This window comes from Hippopotamus amphibius, chromosome 17 (assembly GCF_030028045.1).
Source record: "Hippopotamus amphibius kiboko isolate mHipAmp2 chromosome 17, mHipAmp2.hap2, whole genome shotgun sequence".
NCBI classification, from domain to species: domain Eukaryota; kingdom Metazoa; phylum Chordata; class Mammalia; order Artiodactyla; family Hippopotamidae; genus Hippopotamus; species Hippopotamus amphibius.
Window position 1 is genome coordinate 54801348 of NC_080202.1, and position 20537 is coordinate 54821884.

At 55.5% G+C, this 20537-nt stretch overlaps 1 protein-coding gene across 4 annotated transcripts in view; it reads right to left on the reverse strand.

Moving 5' to 3' along the window:
- Positions 1-20537, reverse strand: part of PGS1 (phosphatidylglycerophosphate synthase 1) — a 39168-nt gene that overhangs the window by 3030 nt on the left and 15601 nt on the right. For 2 of the 4 annotated variants that reach the window (XM_057715192.1, XM_057715193.1), the window contains exons 6-9: positions 20233-20411; positions 17710-18231; positions 7777-7925; positions 2961-3089 (exon numbers count right to left, since the gene is read on the reverse strand). In XM_057715192.1, the coding sequence (XP_057571175.1) occupies positions 2970-3089; positions 7777-7925; positions 17710-18231; positions 20233-20411 (970 nt within the window). In that variant the 3' untranslated portion in view covers positions 2961-2969. Of the gene's footprint in view, positions 1-2960; positions 3090-7776; positions 7926-17709; positions 18232-20232; positions 20412-20537 lie in introns of those variants that run through there. The other 2 variants (XM_057715194.1, XR_009049964.1) reach the window with 2 other exon arrangements.

The window sequence follows — 20537 nt, forward strand, 5'->3', positions numbered from 1 at the left end:
GCAGGGATGCGACGAGAGGTGGCCCATGTCATCCTGCCTCACTCTGTGAACTCCTGCTCCAAGGGAGCAGGTGGCTGCCGTGGTGCTGGTCCCCAGGGCTGCCCTGGGATAGGCCCCTGTGCAATTTGTAGAGGGGTGTTTCTATCTGCAACCAGAATGATCTCAGCAGAAGTAAGACCAGTGAGTCCCAGACCTGCCTTACTCTCCATGGCCATGCTGATGCAGGCAGTTCAGAGAAGCAGCTGGGCTGCCATTAAGGCTGACCCAGGTAATGGGTGCAGACAAAATGAGAGACAATGAACTGGAAAACCCGGGGCATGAGGATGGCAGCCAGCAGGACCCACAGACTCCAGATAACACGGACTCCAGAGGAGGCCCACAGGCTGGCACCCTCCATGTTTTCTGGCTTAAAGGCAGAGTAAAGGAAGCGCCCCACCCCCAAAAGGGGTATTTGGCCTCGCTCTAAGGTCAACTTGATCCTGAAGTTTTGTGAAAACTCTTCTCCAAGTATTCTCACCCAATCCATGGATGAAGAAGAGGTCCCTAGAAGCCACAGTGCCAAGGCCAATAATTACAACAATGCTGGGGCCTGGTGGGGCTAAAAGGGAGAAGGAAAAATGTCCCCCAAATCCTCCCCTTTGGAAGGCAAAAGTTCTGGCCAAAGAGCCTCGCCACCGGGCAACCACCTCTGCTGGCCAGGTGGGGTCACTGTAGACCTTCATGTCCAGGCTGGAGGGACAGCAGAGCTGCTACTCTGACTACAGGACATAAAACTGCCAGTGGCCACCAGGCAACTCATTTTAATCCACAGCAATAACCACAAAATAGGGAGGTTTTACAATTTTGCCTTTAGAGCCTGAAATAAAACAGTCACTTATTCCACACTACACATTGTGGGTAGATGACAAAATTCTCTCCAAACGTTGTGAGACATGATTCAGCTTGGAGTTGCAATCCAGTCTTGGGGAGGCAGAGCCTGGGATGAAAGCTATGCTGTGTCTGAAAGTGCCGTGAGGCCCGCAGCAGTGCTGGTGGGCGGAAGGGTAGGGGCCCTGGCTGGGGTGAGCTGCCAGGGGAAGAAGAGCCTCCCCCACCCCCCAACCCAGGACCGTCCCGAAGGCAATCAGCAGACACAAAGCAAGCAGCTGAGCGTGGAGGGCACAGGCCGCCGCTTGCTCAAGGCCAGCTGTGGCACAACGCTCGCCCTGGCCCCACAGCATCTGCAGGAATGCGAACGCTGTTTACCGAAGGCCTCTCTCCAAACAGAAACCCAGTGCCCCAGCACATTCTTTTGGCTTCCCTCGTCTAATTGTCCCACAGGACAATTTAATAACTGGTTTTAGGACAAATACTGTTAACTGATGTGCCGCTGCCCCTGGGCAGCATGGCCGTGGCCACCACTCCACCCAATTCCCCACCACGAAAACCTGCACGATCTGCCTGGCCCTGGGGGAGGGCTATGGCTGCTCTTGTCTCAGATGAGGGGCTCCCCGCACTGGCGCCCCCCCACACACAGCAAGGCGGCGCGGGCCAGGGCCAGTGATGGCCTCCCGGGACCCATGAACAAATGTGACCATCAGAGCTGCCAGCCCTTCACAGGGAGACACACAAAGCTGCCTCCAGGGGCTCTGGGCACGGATGGAACCCTATCTGCCCCGACCCCAAGCTGCCATGCCTTGGGGCTGCGAGGCCTCTCTGGGCAAGATTCCGGCAGCTGAAGATGTGGAGATTGCGCAGGGAGGTTCTGAAATCTGCTCCTGGAGACACTGGGGGCGGGGGAGGAACACACGGGTAAACATCAGAAGAAACAGATAAGTCAAAAGCAGCTGCCTGGAAGCAAGGGCAGGAGGGGAAGGAAAGGCAGCTGCATCTTGGCCTTTTAGTATTATTTTACTCTCTAAATTTGCATGTTATTTGAATAAAACAATTAAAATGTTGAGAAAAAATGAAACGATGAAATAAAATACAATTTTTTTAAGTGAAGCTGAGAAGAGAATCACGGTGCCAGGCCCCAGGGGACGCAGGCCACACACACAGCGCCAACACCAACGACGCTCAGCCACTCAACCCTTTATCCTTGTCCTCCCGCCCCCTCCCTCTCCCCTCCCCACAAGCCAAAGGCCCAACCATTTCCACCCCTACCCCCCAGGGTGGGCTGGACTAGCTGAGTCATCCCACCCAGGAGATTGATCCCATCTGGGGCCACCTGGGGCAAGGTCAGGGTCTAAAGGGATCTGGAACCCAGAGGGTCACTCAGGAGAGACCCCACATCCGATGGCAGCCGCACCCTGCCTAGCCTCCTGGCACCCGAGCAGCCAAGGGGCAGCTCAGGTTAGTCCTCATCTCGGCCCCCTGTGGGACACAGCCAGTGGCCCTGGCTGCTAAGACCAGGCTCCTGGGCAGGTGGAGCGTGTCCCGCTACCAGCTGCCAGCACAGCATCGCACCTCCGCAAGCGCACGTCACAGAAACGTCAGGCAGATGAGGCAGCAGCCCAGAGGCGTGACCGTGGCTCCTAGCCCGGCGCTGCAGCTGCCCAGGGCAGCAAGCCAGGACCCTCCCAACCAAGAGCCCCTCCGCTCCCACTGCCTTTGGAACTGTGTGCTCAGTGGCGAGGAGCGGGTGCGCAACCTATCTCCGTGCCCAGCGGCCACCAGGCCCTCACCCCAGGGCCTCCTCCAGCCCCCAGGGTCAGCAGAGCAGAAGCGCACCCCATGACACGGACCCCACCAGAGCCCCGGGACCGGCGGAAGGTGAAAAGGCTGCCTCCCTCAGCACCAGGCTTTCAAACGGTGATAAGCACCCACGACCCCAGACATACACCCCTGGGCATGTAACCAAGAAAGGATGAAAAAGCCCTGGCGTCCCTGCAAGAGGCCCTGGGGACCCCAGCTGGGAGGAACCTCCTGTACCCCTAGTGATCGCCTGGGAAACCGCAACGAGCCAGCCTGGGAGTCACTACCTGCCGGTCTCAGAAGAAGTTCTTAATCAGCGGAGTCACCATCTTCACCCACAGCTTCACCTGCCGGCTTGGCTGCTCAAAGGTGGCGGAGGATACCACACCTGACCTCAGGTAGAGCTGCTCTTGCTCCTGCGGAAGAGGAACAAACAGGAGTTAGGGGTCGGCTCCAGCACCGGGTGATGTAGCCTGCCAGCCCAGGGGCTCTGTGGTGGCCCCGGTACAGGTCACCCCTGTACACATTCCTTAGAAAAGCTTAAGAAGCCAGTGTGTTTAAATTTTTAAGACTGAGACATGTGTGGGACAGGCAATTTAGAGTTGAAGAAATACAGCTGCTGGAAAAAATATTTAAAAGTTCGTCCTCACTGGGCTTCCTAGGTGGCGCAGTGGTTAAGAATCCGTCTGCCAATGCAGGGGACACAGGTTCGATCCCTGCTACAGGAAGATCCCACATGCCGTGGAACAACGAAGCCCACGCGCCACCACTGTTGAGCCTGAGCTTTAGAGCCTGTGTGCCGCAACTACTGAAGCCCACGCACCTAGAGCCGGTGCTCCGCAACGAGAGAAGCCACGGCAATGAGGAGCCCACCCACCACAATGAAGAGTGGGCCCCGCTCGCCGCAACTAGAGAAAGCCCGCGTGCAGCAACAAAGACCCAACACAGCCAATAAATAAATAAATTTAGTTTAAAAAAATTAAAAAAAAGTGTGCCCGCACTAAAGGAAGTAGTACTAATTAAAATAAGATTTTTTTTTTAATGAGAGTTTTTTTTCTCTCAAGCTGGCAAAAAGTTGTTTTGTAACATCATCACCCCCTGCTGACAAAGGCCGAGGGAACAGGCACTCTCGAGGCTGCTGACGGAAAGGGGCATGGAGTCCTGTCTGGAGCGCAGTGTGGCAACAGGTATCAAAAGCCTTAAAAATCTCCACCTGCAAGAATTTATCCCAAGAAAATAACTAGCCACTAAGATTTTTGTATACTGATATTCACCACCCAACATTTATGATAGCAAAAACCTGGAAACCACCTAAATGTCCAACAACCAGCTAGTTAAATATAATAAACCCAGATGACAAATCAGCATTCACCATAAGATCACCAGGCTCTAGGAAACATTCACTTAATGATACGGGAAAGCGCACAATGTTACTAAGCCAAAGATACTGGATGCGAATTAACATACACAATATAATCCTAACTTCACTAAGAAGCAGCAGCTGCGCCTCTCCATGTGCACACAGAAGAACAAGCAAGGGGCAATCAAAACGGGTTCAGTAACTCTCTGGGTGAAAGAGTCAGCGTCTTCTAATTTTCCTCAATTTTTATGATAATTACTACGTTCATATTTAAAAACAAGTTAAAACACACTGATATAAGCCTTGTCTTAAATTGTGTTTAGACTCTGAGAGAAGCTGCCTCTTTTTGAAACATTATACCCTACAAGTGCTGTGTTTCCTTAATAAGCTACCGAAGCCTTCAAAAGGCAGAAGGCAGCAGTGAGGGGACGTGATTCTGTTTCCACCACCAGGAGCTGACATCCCTCTCTGAACCTTCCATCCCTTTATCTAATAAAATACTGACTATCCCACGCTATGGTGAGCTCCCCCAGCACTGGCTTTGCAAACACTCTGTCCACCGTGGGACCAGGAGGCCCAGGGAGACGCTGGGATGACACCGCCCCGTCCTGCTGGGAGCTGGACGCTCTCTTCCCCGTGGGCAGGAACGGAAGCTGTGTCCCTGGCAAAGTCCTCTGACCCAGTGAGGACAGGGGACGGAGGACACCGCACCCTCCAGGACACTACAGAATTTGTCCACAGCTCTTCCCGTCAAGGGCTGGAGAAACCTAGTGCCCGACTTCACGTCTCCCTGCACATTTTCCATGCTCACTCCCTTGTCAGCGCCGCTCCCGGGGCCAGGGTCCCTGGTGCTTCGGGTCCAAGTAGACTTTGCCGCCCGCTGACCACGGCTGGATGGGCCTGACAGAGGAGCCAGTCTTGGTTTCGGGGGGCTGTTTTGCAGAAGTCTCCACAGACCCGGCTCCAGCTTTATGTTTTCCAATGAATACACAGCCAAGATTTCAATTAAATTACCAGAAACACTTAAGTTTCCTCACAGACTCCACATGGGGATGGAGAAGGAAGTCAGCTGGTCGAGGTTACAATGCTGTTCAAGGGAGTCTTTCTTAGGTCACAAGTGGTAAATCGTGTTCTCTGAACAAAACCAGGAAGCTTTCAGTTTTTATCGTGCGTACTGTGTGAAGGGAGGGCCTTCAGATTCAGATAAAAATATCTCCCCACTCCAGGGCCCAGTGTGACATGAACAGGGCCCTTCCCTGGGTCCCTAGGAAGACTCCAGAGGCAGCTTCTGAGAGCAGGGACCCGGGCAGCCGGGGTTTTAGGGACTTTCTGGGCTCTGGGGAGGTTGTGTGACTGGGCAGTCCCACCACCGGGCACCATATGGGCCTCTCCAGAGGGTGGCTGCGGTCCCAGGACTGAACTACACAGGTGGAATTATCCAGAAATGCATTTCTGCATTTCAAAGGCCCAGAAATCAATGTGCCTCTAAAGAACAGAAGGCCTGCAGTGGCATGAACTGCCACCCTCCCACCATCAAAAGCCCCTGGGATTCAGGTTTGGGAAGAAAAAGAAAATATCCCAAATATGTCATTTGGGAAAGCAGCTCCTGACCACAACCGGCCCAGCTTTTCTCAAGATCCAGGATGTGGGTTCAGTCCCCTTACTCAGGAAGTGGGGGAGAGCGGCCAGCACCGGGACCCTGGGCAGAGACTTGCTCCCCGAAATCGGCCCAGACCCACAGAGACCTGGGCCTCGCCCGAGGCCACGTTCACACTGACCGCTTGCTACTGTCTGAGGAAACCCGACTCTCAGCAACCGAGGCAAAAGTCCAGGAGACCCCGCTGTTCCCTTCACCCCAGCCCGCTCTGAGGCCAGCCGTTCCCTACTGGAACTTCCTTGGTCATTTGCTGGAAGCCTCGCCATAGCATCTGTGATCTGCTGAGCAGATCCGACTCTCCCGCTGGCCACCCAGAGCCGACCGCTGCCACTTCCTCTCGGCCCTGGTCATGAAGCCCTTCCCGGCACCAAGGCCCCCACTCAGTCACCGACCAGATTCCCAGATCGCAGGAGGCAGATCCCGGCGAACAAGGCAGTTACCATTTCCTCGTCCATCAACAAAGCTCTGACAATTTCGCAACAATAATTCCCAAACACGAGAATAAAAGCTTAACACAGCTGATACACTTCTGTGGGCTGGCCTACAGCAGTGTTATCTACATTCCCGTGACTCAGGAGGGAAGCTGGCACCTTCCCTGGAAAGGCTTTGTTGTAAAGGTCACAAATTCGAGAGCCCAAAGGATCACCTAGGTTTCACACACACAGGTGCTGTGCTTGCATTCCTGGAAGTCCATCAGCACTGCTGCAGGTGATCAAACGCAAAGATTCACGTAGAAGCACTAAGGAATTCACTTTCAGTTATTCTTGACTTTAAACAGAAAGACCATCATGGAAGAAGGCTGAGACCGCCGCCCCTCTGCAAATCACGGCTACGCTCCTATCCCAGTGAGCAAAGGGCACTCTCCCCTGGCCCCTCGACTGGTCCCTAGCGGCCAGCAGTAGAGGCTCAGGGTCCCACCCCCATGACTCTCCAGCCCCAGCTCAGAGAAAGGGCCCAGAGCCCCTTCCTGTGAGCCACGCCAGGAGTCTTTTCCCAGGGGAGTGGGGGGTCCTCGGCGGCCACACAATGTGCACATCGAGTCAGACAAAGCAGGTTAGGTCTCTGTTAGGCCCCAGGTCTCCGCTCTCAAGAAGCTGGCCTGCCTTCCTTTCTCATAACTGCAAAGAAAGAAATCCTATTACAGCTATGAGCGTGACAAAAACAACAAAGAAATTCGAAGACACCTTGGAAACAGGGGCCTGCCTTGCCGGACTCCATCCCCCTGACACGGGTAGGAGACAGAGGCAGGCCACAAGCTCCCACTGGGTCCCACCCACCACCAGCCCCTACAAACACGCCACAAGGGGACCCTGCTCCTGGCCAGGCACACCTCCAAGCAGTCCCTTCACCAGTCAATCCCAAACCAGCTCATTACCAAGTGAACAAACTCTGAAATGATGTAAATAGAATCCAAGTTATCAGTGCAAAAGGATGGTGCCTGCCGACTCAAGGGCACAGAAATCTGTGAGCGGGACCACCGAGCCCTCGCAGTGGCTTAGCTCCCCCACGAACCACCCGTCTGCAGGCCTCTGACGTCACTTTTTTCCGGCTTCTCTGTCTCCACCATGCAGAGACTTTGGCTCCCCGCATGCCCCTTCTGCCTGCGTGGCAACCCCACCTCCTGCCTCTCCCTCCCCCGACTCTGAAGCACCTCCTGGGGAGGGTCTTCAACAGAAACGACCGAGGCTGCCTGAAGCTCTTTCCTAACAGGCCCGGGTCCTGCGTAACCCTGGCTCCTACCCCCTCTCACAGCTGATCCGCAGTCTCCGAAGAGGCTGGGAACGAGCGCTGTATTCACATCCCAGTGAGAACAGTGTTCTCTTCCCGTGCAAGGAAAGACACTGTCCCCTGGGATGTGAGGAGAGAGCCCCTGCAGGGGAGGAGCGAGCCCTGGGCCGGAGGCAGAAAAACCTGCAACAGGTCTCCCTCAGACTGGCCACCAACACACGCGAGAGGCCCCGGTTCTTTCCCACTGTGCTCAGCCCCCGGCAGGAGACGGCAGTGGGAGGCAGCCCTCGGGGACCCGGCTCCCAGCTATGCTCCCCACCGCCCCCCACCCCGGGAGGTCCCACCTGCCCCAACCAACCTGGTGAAGCTGCTGCTGCAGGGCCCGGCTCTCCGTCACAATGGCGATCTGGGCCTCCAGGTCCCGGTGAACTGACCTGTACCCAAAATTAGGAGAGCCAATCAACGTGAGACAGGGCAGGCTGCTCCCTGCCAGGTACAGCCAGAGGCCTGCAGGGAAAAGGAAACGTGCAGACAGGAAGTGAGCACAGCAGCTGCCACAGCCTCTCCAACCTAAGAGAAAAGCAGCCCTCCGCGGGGTTTGCGGGAACAAGACACCGAGGGGACGGGCCACCTGCGGCCACGTCCACCCAGCGTGCCGTCTGCCCAAGGTGCTGCCGGGAGGCACAGGGCCCGCAGCGTCAGTGGGGCAGCCCGGCACTCCGGGATGCTCACGGCTCCCCTTTCTGCCACACAGCACACTGTGGCGCCTTTCCCCAAGCGGGTGAGCAGGGGGTCCTTAAAGGGACCCTGGTGATGCCCGTGCTCAGGCTCTGCTCTCACCCCCCCCAACCCCCCCGATGCAACCAGAGCCCCTCCCAGAGAGCGCAGGACCTCTAATCCCCGCTCTCCGAATGCTTCAGCCAAATCCTAGCCACCGTCCAGTTGCCCCTGTCCTTCCACGGGCCGGGGGGGAAAGCGGCCCAGCAAAGCTCAGGTCACACCTGCTTCTCAGGGAAGATGCCAGCTGACCTTGGGCTGGGAAACAGAGATGCTTTCACCTAAGCCTGCAGATGTGGGGCAATTACGGGGGTGACGAAGGACTAGGTATAAGAACAGGTTACTCAGCAAAGCAGCCCCAGAAGCAGTCTGTGGGGTGGAGGGCATCTGTCCTTCCTCCTAGAACTGGTGTGAGGACACGCCCACCACAAACCTTGCAAGAGCAGAAGGCAGAGAAGAGAGAGGACTAGCCCAGCTCACATCTTCTCCCATAGGAGCTCTCCAGCAGCCCTTGAGTCAGAGCTAGGGAGGTCTGGGCTCCTCTGGGATTTTCCCCCAAATCTCTAAGGTAGAGGCCTGGGTCTGACCAAGCTGTAAGGGTCCCTGCACAGGGAGAAGCAGCCCAGCACAAGCCCTTTAAGAGGATTGGGGCGGGAGATAGAGGGAGAGCCCTGGCTTGAAAACAGAGCTCAGGTTACTCCACACTGCGTCTACCTGCTGCATCTTCCCGAAGATGAGCTGGGCCCTGCCTCCCCAGGGCCACTCAACTCCCTTGCTCAGACTGCTGACTGCAAAGCCCACCAGAAGTGAGCCTGCCAGGGGCTTGGGGGCTTCAGCCAGACAAGCAATGTCCACTAGAGGCCAGTGCAGGAGAGAACCGGGGAGGCCCTGTCTGTTTCAGTCCCACCCCAGAGAACACTGTTTCCCCCGTTTTTGCGAGAAAATGAGCCAGTTAATACCACAGAGGAAAAGCAGGACTCGCTGTGACTAGCCACGTAGTAGTGGCTCCTGCCTTGCCCCCCCGCCCTGGGGACTTGCTGTCTCTGACAACACCGCAGTACACCTCTGTAATGAAGGTCACAGATTCTCTCAGAATCCTAAATGTCACCTGAAACAGACAACAGGCGGGTCCTCTGCTTTGCACCCCATTCTGGCCCCTCCCCCGAGTTTCAGGCACCATCACCACTACTTCTCCTGGACTTCCCTGGTGGCACAGTGGTTGAGAATCTGCCTGCCAATGCAGGGGACACGGGTTCGATCCCTGGTCCAGGAAGATCCCACATGCCACAGAGCAACTAAGCCCGTGTGCCACAACTACTGAAGCCCATGAGCCTAGAGACCGTGCGCCACAACAAGAGAAGCCACCGGATTGAGAAGGCTGCGCACCGCAACGAAGAGTAGTCCCTGCTTGCCGCAACTAGAGAAAGCCTGCACACAGCAAGTAAGACCCAATGCAGCGAAAAATGGATAACTGAATAATAAATTAAAAAAAAAAAAAAGAACTACTTCTCCTAAAAAGACGATTCCCCAAACCTAACCTCTCAAGGACATCTGCTACGCCAGAACTCTTTCCTCCTGTGGCAAGCCCAGGCTGGCCCCTGTCTTTCCCTCCGCACTGCACCAAGAACACCCAGGCCAGAACGCCTGATGTGGCTGCATCAGTCCCAGGCTCCCCTGCAGGCCGCCCAGCACGCAGCCGGCTTCCTCACACCCTCCCACCGCCATGGGTCTCTCCTCTGCCAACATGACCCTCTCAAAGGGCCCACAGGCACGCATGAGCATCACAAGCAAATCAACATGAAATACACACCGAGCTCCTAAAATAGAAGGCCATTTCCTAATTCTCACTCAGAACAAGAGCATTTCCAAGAACACGTTGGGTAAGAGATGACGACTCTCTGTTGCCTGTTCCTGTAATACGCCTGCCACCCCCCCAACACATACACACAGGGGCCACATCAAAGCCACTTGCCTGCCAGTGTGCATCGCTCGATCAACTGCACCCCGCCTGCTGGGCCCCAGCATGTAAGCAACCATGTGGCTCAGCTTACCGCACTCCAGGTGCCCGGACAGGCCTGAGCCTCGTCCTCTGCAGTAAAGGCTCTCCATCTGCACTGGGCTCGGCCTCCCCACCCCCACCCTCCATAAGCCTGGAGCTGGGAGGAACAAGGCAAGATCTCCACCTGCCATTACCATTCCAACTCTTTTTTTAATTTTATTTTTTTCCCTTTTTTTTTTTGGCTGCACCACATGGCTTACAGAATCTTAGTACCCCAACCAGGGATTGAACCTGTGCCTCCTGCAGTGGAAGCATGGAGTCCTAACCACTGGACAACCAGGGAATTCCCTGTTCCAACTCCTCTGATGCCAAGATCTGTCGCTTAAGACACTGGGTCTGCTTGGCGCAACCTGTCCAGCCGGCTGGCCCAAGCCTGCTCAGAGAGGGGACAGCTAAGAGCCAGGACTAGGGAGGCACATGGGTGACGTGGGATAAGGCTCATGTGAACCACTTGTCACCATGGCCCTGTGTCCGTCCAAGGCTCCCGGACCACAGGGTCTGGCAGGGAAGGTGGGAGGGCCTGGTCTCACAAGTACCTATTTGTAAAATCTGCCTAAACACGGACCACTCCCTCTCAAGGCAATCTATGGGTCAGCCATTGGAGGCAGGCAGTCCATCTCAGCCTGGCCCGCAGCTCCCCAGTACGAACGACTGCTTCTCAACCTGTTTTCATTACTGACCTCCGAAGGAGCTTTATAACCCTGTTTAAGACTAAGATTTTTCATGTGTATAAAAACAAACGATTGAACTTGGTGTACCCCAAAAAAAATAATAAAAAAATTTTTTAAAAATTAAAAAAAAAAAAGACTAAGATTTTTTTCAGCACCCTCCCCAAGAACCAGCCTCCATTCCGTGGGGTACCATCATCCCTGACAGTTATATGTGACATACACCTATTTCTTCTCTTTTCTCTCTTCCCCACCACCTCTGCCTCCCTCAGCTTCGTTCTTCTCCGGCCCAGGCTGGACTTCAGGTGAGTGCCTTGGATTAAAGAGGTAGCATTTTTTTAACCTACTGACCACTTTGGTGAGGCCAGCGATCACCCCACTACCTTTCCCCGTAGTGTCATTTGCACAGTCTTTCTCCATCAAAAAGAAAATGAAGACCATAAGTGGTGAGACCACCACCCTCTGGCATGGGGTGGGGTTAACTTAGGGTGGGAAGCCAGAGGGGGACACCATGTGGTGCCACCAACAGCTCCACACGGTGCCCAGGGCCTCAGAGAGCCCGCTACAGGGGGGTGGCTATGAACAAGAGCCCTTCTAGATTGAAGCTCACCAAGTCAGGAGTTTTAAGCTATTGGTCTGTGCCCTGAGGACAACTGGGAAATTTTCACTCGGGGAGGGGGGCCCTCCCAAGAGGCCCTTTTGAGCTCCTGAGCCGTCAGAAGCTCCAGACCTGCGCTGCCACTCAGGATGTGGGGGTGAGTACACACAGAGGGTGAGACTGCCGGGCAGGGACTCACTGTCAGGAAACACAGCACTTCCCAGCCCGGCCATAAACCTGTTATCAAGCCCCAAGTCCTCATCCCAGGGCCCGACCTTTGGGCCCAACACCTCCAGCATTCCAGGAACTGCCGGATCAGGGAGAGACTCTGTGGCAGGAAGGACAGCATGGTAGGGGAGAAAGTGCCTTGCGGGGGGGGGGGGGGGGGCAGGGAACACACTGAACTTCAGCACTGGGCGCCAGGGACAGCGGGTCTCACCACGAAGGGAGCGTGCCGTGGGTACAGAGACGACTGGACTTGGAGGCCAACAACTTCCGCTGCCTCCCAGCTCTGGAATGAGACATCCTGCCCCATGTCCTGGCCTCCTCTTTAGGGAGGGGGACACCTGCTTCCTTCCACTCTACTCATGCCAACGGCCCCTTCACAGTCCCAGCATCATCCTGAAGGGAAAACCAGGTGGCCCCAGGCTGCCTGCAGCCCTCACTCACCCTGGCCTCTGAGGCTCTTCCAACCTCAGTGCCCACCCTCCACTCCAAAAGGGGGGTGTCCTTCAAACCTAGTGTGGTCTCGGGGCTCCACGTTTCTGTTCCCTCAGCCCAGACCTCTCCTGCCTGGGTTCTCTGCTCAGTGTCACCTCCTCGGAGAGGCCCTCCCTAACCCCCGTCTAACAGACCCCTGTCAGCCTGGAGCCCCCTCCTGCTCTGGTCTTCTTCAGAGCCCTTCCTACAACCTGCCGTCATATCTGGACAGATTCATCCACTTATTATCCGCTTCCCGGGAAACTGTACACCTTACGAGGGCAGGGTTAGTCTGTCCTTTCCCCAGTGCCTCCTCCCCAGTGCCCTGAGTGCTGCCTGGCACACAGCAGGCCCTCGATAAATACCTGTTGGAACAAATGAAATAAAATGAGGATAACAATGCCTCTTCCAACAAATGATGATTGAATGAAGCATAAAAAGGCTTTGCGGTTCTACAGCAGGAGGGCATGAACATTTCAGGTTAGAGGCCTTTTTTGAGGATCTCTCCGAGAAAAATTCAAAACTATGCTCCCTTCCCCCTCTCCCCCAACAATATTTTGCAATACATTTCAGAGGGTTCTCAGATCCCTGTAAAAACAAGAGGGGACAGAAGACATCATGGTCCTACCCTCAGATGGATAAGCATCACCTATTCCGAGGCCAGAACAGCACCGAAACACTCCAAGAGGCCCGGAGGCTGGTGCCTGCTCGGTCCAAGGTGAGTGGCACGGCGCCAGGCACACCTGCCATCCCCAGGTGAGAACTGCCCCACATGTGCATGGCAAACAGGGTGGAGCTGCCCTGGTTCTCACTGCAAGTTCACCTTTGGGCACCATGCCAAGAGGCCTATTGGGAAGGCAGTAAAAATAGTGACAATTCTCACAATCATTAACAGATTCCTCTGTCAGCAGGAGCCAGAAATTTCTTAATCCAATGGCCCTGCCCCGCCCTTACCACACACATCGTGCTGTTAATGCTGGAATATTGCATCCAGATGAAATCAAAGTCAACATCTTAACAACAGGCAGAGCCCAGGTCCCCCAGCCTGGACGTGGCCCTTGCTCTCGGCAAGAAATCTCACGACAGTGCATATACCACCTCTCAGGCCCCCTCCTCTCCACGGAACAGAAAGCTAAGAAGATGTGAGGACTCAGCCTGACACATTTCATACTCCCTCAGACTCCCCTGAAGTTGCTGCCTCTCCAAGAACTAAAGACGCTAGTTCGTTGGCACAAGGGACATACAGCACTTACAACCGCTGACAAAGCCATTCTGCTCCTGGCCCCCTGTACCCCACTCTCGACCAGGACCAAGTTTAAAAGGGGAATCCCTGGAAGCAACTGAGATGTCCTTCTGTAAGCAAGAGGATAAACTGTGGTCCATCCAGACAATGGAATACAGTCAGCACTGAAAAGAACTGACCCTATCAAACCACGAATAGACACGGAGGAAACTTAAATGCATGTCGCTACGTAGAAGAAGCCAGTCTGAAAAGGCTCCAGACTGTATGATCCCAGCTATATGCCATTCTGGAAAAGGCAACAGTGTGGAGACAATAAAAAAAAATCTACACTTGCCGGGGGCAGAGGTTGGGGGCGGGGAAGACAGGCAGAGCACAATAGCACAGAGGGTTTTCAGGACAGTGTAACCACTCTGTACGATACTGTAGTGATGAATACGTATCATCAGATATTTGTCCAAACCCACAGAACGTACACCACCAAGACGAACACTGATGTGAACTGTGGATGCTGGGTGACAATCACGTGTCTCTGTCGGTTCATCAATTATAATAACTGTAGTGGGGGAGGCTGTGCATGTGTTGGGGGCAGGGAGTATACGGGAACTCTATACCTTCCTCTCAATTTTGCTATGAACCTAATATTGCTCTAAAAAAAACTGCCTCTAAAAAAATAAATAATTAAAAGGGTACAAACTCCCAGTTGTAAAAGAAAATTGATTATATGAGCACCTAACACAGACACAATCAATGAGAGCAGATATGAAAAGCCTAAAAAACCCACATCCCCAGCACCCACTCCAGGGGTCTCCGGCTGCACCAGGGGTGCTCCCCATAGGTCGGAATGCTCCCCACCGGGTGAGGAGCGACGGCCGGGCAACAGGAAGCTGACAAACCGTGGATCGGAAGAGCGGCCAGCTGACAGATGTCAAAGGTGGACCCCCACCCTGCCCACACCCCAAAAGCCCTCCTGAAGCCAAGAAGATGCTGGTAAGACTTCCGGCTTCAGTGTCGCCCTTCACGGACCCACAGGGAGAACAGCAAGAAAACTACGGGTGACAGGACACCTCTCCTCGCCAAGGGCCCAAGCCCTCCGCCGCCATGCACGGCATCCCCGCTACCACCCCCAGGGCCCTGCTCCTCGCCCGTGAACCGCACAGTCATTTCACAGAAACTCGAACATATGCATGTCGCCATTCTCTCCTGAGTATGATCCAGAGCCCTTGCCCCTGTGGACATGGAAGCTGGACCAGGTCCCTCCACTTCTGCCAAAGGTAAATTTGGGCTGAGAACCAGGCTTCGAGACTCCCATCCTGGTAACCTCTCCACCACATCATGCTCACCCAGGGTCTCAGCCTACCAAATAGGCTTCCTTTGCAAAACTCCAAACAAAAACGAACCAGATAAACCACATTGCCAAAGAGGTCTGTAGTACATGTCTTTACAGAGTGGAAGGTCCCTCTAGTTCTTTGAAGCAGCTCTCCTTATTAAAATGTGATATATACTCAAGTCTGCTAAGAAATCAACAAAGTAGCCAGTTGAGGCAGCCTCGCTCAGGCTGCTGAGCAGAACCAGCAGAACCAGCCGCTGCTCCAGCCAAGCGCACGCACGCCCCTGCTCAATGTTCCTAGCAACACTGGGTGAGCAGAAAACACCAAAGAATAAACCCCAGCCCTCGGGGCCTCCCATCAGCAGACTGTACTGCGATCCACTGGCACCTGTGGACTGGCATGGCCACTTCCCATGAGAAGGCTGTTTCTCCCCACTCCGCCTGTCGGCTTCCACAGGACAGGACCAACCAGAGCTTTCCTCCACCGCCAGGCACGGGGCCGCCAGCAGGTTCAACACAGGCCCCAGAGCCTCGGGCTGCCTGACTCCCAGGAGTGCCTGACTCCCAAGGGCATGCGGCGCTGACAGACAACGCGGTTGGAGGGAAGCGGGAGCACGGCGTCCCGGTTCACTCTCCTTCTCCTCGCCCAAGGGTTCTAGGAGCAGGAGGTGCGGAGATCAGCACAGGCCTGTCCTGCAGGAACTTGGGGAAGGGAATCGTAGCATCGACTACTTAGCCACCGGCAGGAATTTTCTGACGCCCAAATGCAGATGCACTGCTTGTACCCAGCACGGGCCCTGCAGAGGGCAGGCCGTCAGTACACGGGCCACCACTCCACAGTCCAAACCCACACCACCACTTGCACTCCTGCTCGTTGTCCTAGGTTGCTTTGGGGGAAGTGACCATCAAAAGATGAGCCAGAAAGGGGGGCTGACTTAAGACCCCACTATCGACGACAGCCACCGGGCCAGGAAGGCCCTGGCCTCTCACTTCAGCACTGCCATTAGGGTGAGGTGCCTTCTGCCCAGAAGCCCCTCTCCACGTGCCCCGCCTGCTTCCCATCCCCACCCCCCGCAACCACGCACACCCTGGGATTCCTGGCCTTCCCCATGAAGCCAGCTCCCAGATGGCAGGGCCCCACCCGCAGCAAGGAGGGCAGCGGGAGGGAGTGGCAGGAGCACCCCAGTCCGGGAAAAGGCGAGACACACTGGAAAAGCCGGTTGGGTGTCTCTGTCTCAACGGTAACTGGGGAGTCACTGCACGTTTATCAGTGCAGCTTCACGGAAATAACCCACAGCACACTCAGAACTGATGGGCCAGGCTGCACTGAGGGCCCCAAAGTGGCAAGGGACCCCCTACCGATCCAGCCACAGGGCAGACAAGGAGCCAGAGCTCTCGACGTACCTCTGCACAGCTCACCAGGCACACGGGTCCCCGCAGAGCTCGAAGCGCCTCCCGCTGTCCAGCTCTCCGTCTCCACTACCCCACCCCAGGCACCACTGTTATCTTCAGAAGTAACACAGCCAATCCTAAAATACCTTTCACACCCCGGCAGGCTGGCCTATCTGCCCAGAGACATCTGACCGCCAGCCAGGTCTGGCCCAGGACACATCCAGGATCGGCCCCACGGTACAACGGTGGAGCTCACTTCCCACACCAGACAACACCACCTGCCCAAGCAGGCACGTGGGCCTCACAGCAGGAAGCGGGAACCACCCAACCGGCCCAAAGCTCCAGCACTCTGAGCTAGAATAGTGGTTCTCAGGACATTAGAATCTCCTGGGGAGTTTTTCAAAGTTACCATGTTGGGGTCAACCCCTGAGGGCTGGACCCAGGAGGCCTAGGGTGGCCTGGGGGTACTTCCTAGCATACCCCCAGATGGAAACCAGTGTTTAAGAAAACAAGAGTCCAACTCGAGGGTTCAAAGTGACCTCGAGTCTAACAACATAGATGAGTGGCCGTGGCAACACCATCCCCCTCCCTCCTCGCTCAGCCCCTCTGGAAGCCCCCAGGACCAGCGCAGGAGCAAAATGGGTCTCCGAACCACCAATGAGAAGTCAGGAAAGCCAGGCACTTCAGTCGGGGCTTGGGGACCCTGCACGGCCCACTCTTCCTTTAGACACAGGACTAACCGAGTTGACCATGGGGTCTCCCCGAGCACAGAAAGGAGCAGTCACACCTGAGAGGCAGGTGCGCTTCAGCTGGTGGTCCCACTGCTGAGCACAGGGTCCTAAATCCGTTTATTTACGCTGTGGATATCTCCTGGGATGTGCCACACGTGGGCTGCTCCACGGATGCACACAACTGCCCAAGAGGGCTCATTACAACATGCAATTCACACTCTGACCCACCCTGAGGCAGTCCTGTACGTGGAAGCATTGTTAAGTATAAAGCCTCAGCTTTCTCAGCTATTAAAGAAAAAAAAAAGTGAAGGTTTGGCATATAGAGCGAAAAAACAGCAATGCTGAAAAAAAAACTGAAAAACTGGGCTGTCTGATGCCAAAAAAATGATCCCTAACGAATCCTCTGTCCCCAAGAAGGGCAGGGCCAATGCAGGAGGACTGTTTGAGGAAAGACTACAGCACTTTTCATGAAAAGTGCCTTTTCATCTATTTGAGGAGGAGAGATTATGTGTAGTTTCTTTTTTTTTTAATGTGTACATTTTTTAAAACAGCCACCCAAATGATCTGAGTTTATAAGTTTTGGATACGCACAAGGGAGAGAGCTTGCATAACTGAAATGTACAAAAATGTGATGACTGTGACACACCTGCACAGCTGTCATGAAGACAGAAGGGAGAAGATGTGGGGATCCACCAGGCGGGCACCGGCAACATGGGTGCTAACAAGTGGGCCAACTCCCCCACCCCCCTGCTGTCCCACAAGGGGGCCCACCCTCTAGCTAGCCAGCTGCCGCGTACCTTTGGCATGAAACGTCCAGCCCCGCCGCCAGTACTCCTGCAGCTGGACCCGCTCCTGCTGCCCCAGGCTGCACACCTCACTGTAGAACTGCCGCTCGATGTGCACGTAGGCGGCCGGGATGGCACCAGCCACCCCCTTGGCCCCGAAGAAGCCGTTCACCTCTGGCGAGGCCAGCAGGATCTGGTACTCAGCCCGCGTGCCCAAGACCAGGTCCATGTAGGCCTGGGTCAGGTTGAAGTAGCCGGTGGTGAGGTAGACCTTAGCGCCTCGCTCAGCCTCCGTCAGCAGGGTCTCGGTGACAATCTCGTCTATCTGAATCTCAAAGGGCTTCATCTGGATTAATGGGTAAATCCAGGTGTCAGGGGCCGGCCTCTGGTCTCCAGCAGCCGCTGAGTCTTCCTGGGTCAAGAGGGAGTCACTGTGGAAGGTCTGGGCATGCAGCATCTGCTGGCGGGTTCTGGCCGAGTTGATCACATCCATGACCCTCTTATTGGCTGCCTTGCAATACGCAGCCCGGTCACCTAGAGGGAGATGTGGCAAAGGAGGGGTCAGGGGCAGAGAAGGGAGGCTCGGGACTCCCAGCCAGCACGGGGTACACGGCACAGGGCACATGACAGGCAAGCACAGACGCCACAACCGATCCTTCGCCAAACACGTTTCGGCTGAGCACAAAGTACCAGGCCCACATGAGGCTCCGCTGTGGACAGGAATGCCCGAGAAAGGGTCTTGCCACATGGAGCCTGCACTCGGAGGAGAGTGGAAGAGGCCTCTACCAATTCCACTTACAAAAAGTTCAAATACAGGCAAGACTAGCTGAGGGTGACAGCAGACATGACAGTGGGCACCTTGGGGGGTCATGCCTGGTTGGGAACCCCAAGGGGCTTCTGGGAGCTGACCCACTCTGAACATGTACATAGGCCGCACACCCGTGACCGGGGTGCATGTTACATGTCAGAAAGAACATGTGTCCAACGGAGACACCTGTAAGTATGACCAGACAACAGGAGAGCAAGCCACACAGGGGCAGAGGGGAACGGGCAGGCTCTGGGCCTTGCTGTCACACGGACACCAGTGATGAGTGGCTGTGCGGACACAATGAAGGGAAAGAAGTGAGTCTAAATGCTATCACTAGGTGGTAAGAGTGATAAACTAAGCATCCAACTCAAGAAGTTGGGGGAAAAACAGGAAAAGACAAAAACTACAGTACAAAGAAGGAAGCTGTAAAAAGCAGAAACCAACAGAATGGAAACAACACTATAAAATATAAAAATAGGGAACTTCAACACTGTCAAACACTGATTCTCCGAAAACACTGACGGAAACGCAAGCCTTGGGCAGGGCTGATCAAGAACAAGAGAAAGACGGGCAGCAGGGCTGTTCTGGCGGCCGCGACCCGGCACACATGCCCGGCACACACGCCCGAGCGCCCTCCAGGGCTGCGCGGTGGCACAGGGGCGTGTTCCGTGCGGGGATCCCTCCTCGCTGACGGCGGCCACCACAGGGGCCGGGCCGCTCGCTCACTGCTTCTCTCGAGCAGCCCTGGTCCCAAGCGTGGCTATGCCCAGCTCCCCACGCCCCCTGAGCGTGCCGGCTCTCATTCTTCCCTGAATGGGGGCCCTTTTCTCTGCACATTCATGCCAGACCTGTTAAGTCAGATCATGGGTCAGCCAGTATTTCCTGTATGGGCCAGATGGTACATATTTTAGGCTTTGTGAGCCAAAGGGTAAAGTTGAGAACAATACGTAGATACTCATATAATGAGAGAGAAAACAGACTTCCATAAATTTTCGTTGATGACATTTACCACATACCAGTAACCACCCTACGACTCTATACACAGCACAGAGGCGGAGTGGCAGCAGGCAGGGCAGGGGCGCAGATCACGAGCTGCCTCCGCAGCCCCCGGGAGAGGGCTCCCCCCAGACATCCCCACTCAGATGCTTCCTTTCTAGCTCTTTTCCTTACATGAGCTGGGTTTAACCCATTCCCCATATTGCTGACACTGTTGCAAATTCAGCAGCAGAGCTTTTCTTAAAGGCCACCAGGAAGCCACGGCCACAGGAATCACAGGAATGCAATTACCCTGGGAATGCTAGCTGCCAGGATTTGCGTGTTTCCAGAGAGCAGAGCCGAGCCGAGGGCTCTTCCATTTCACGTTCCAGGCAGGAGGCCGCAGACCTCAATGGAGCCAGAGCCCCAGGGCCTCTGTGCTCTGGAGTCGGGGGTGGTGGCCCTGAGGGGGTCGCCATTCAGCAGGCCGCTTCCTGTAAGTGCCGGGCAGGCTCCCGGCTCGCTCCCGCGGGCACCCAGACCTGAAGCCCACAGTCCCACCTTCCCCGGCGGCTCCCTCAGCCACAGCGCATGGCCGATGGCCAGTGAGTCACATATGTCTGGCCCCAAAGACAAAGGCAAAACGAGGCTCTGACACCCAAGTCTCCTAAAGCTGGGGCGAGACCACTAGAGGTGCCCTCCTCGCCCTTACCACCCCCAGGCTCGCCAGGGTGTGGGGCTCGGGACCCTACCTTTGTAAGGATGCACCATGCCCTCCACCACCTGCACCGTGTCGTCCCCTTGCAACTGCAGGGACACGTCCCCCACCGCAGCCACCAGCTCCGTGAAGAAGTCTGCGATCTCGGGACATTCCTGCAAGAACACGTAGCGGTCCTGCCGGTTGGTGAAGTAGGAGTCACTCAGGTTTGCGCTACAGGGAGGAAAGCGGCAGGTGAGGACTCAGGCAAGAGGCTGCGACAGCAGGTCCTGGTGACCCCGCTCTCAGGGTCACCAGCAGGAGCAGGGGAGCAACCAACACAGAGCGGGGTGCGCCAGC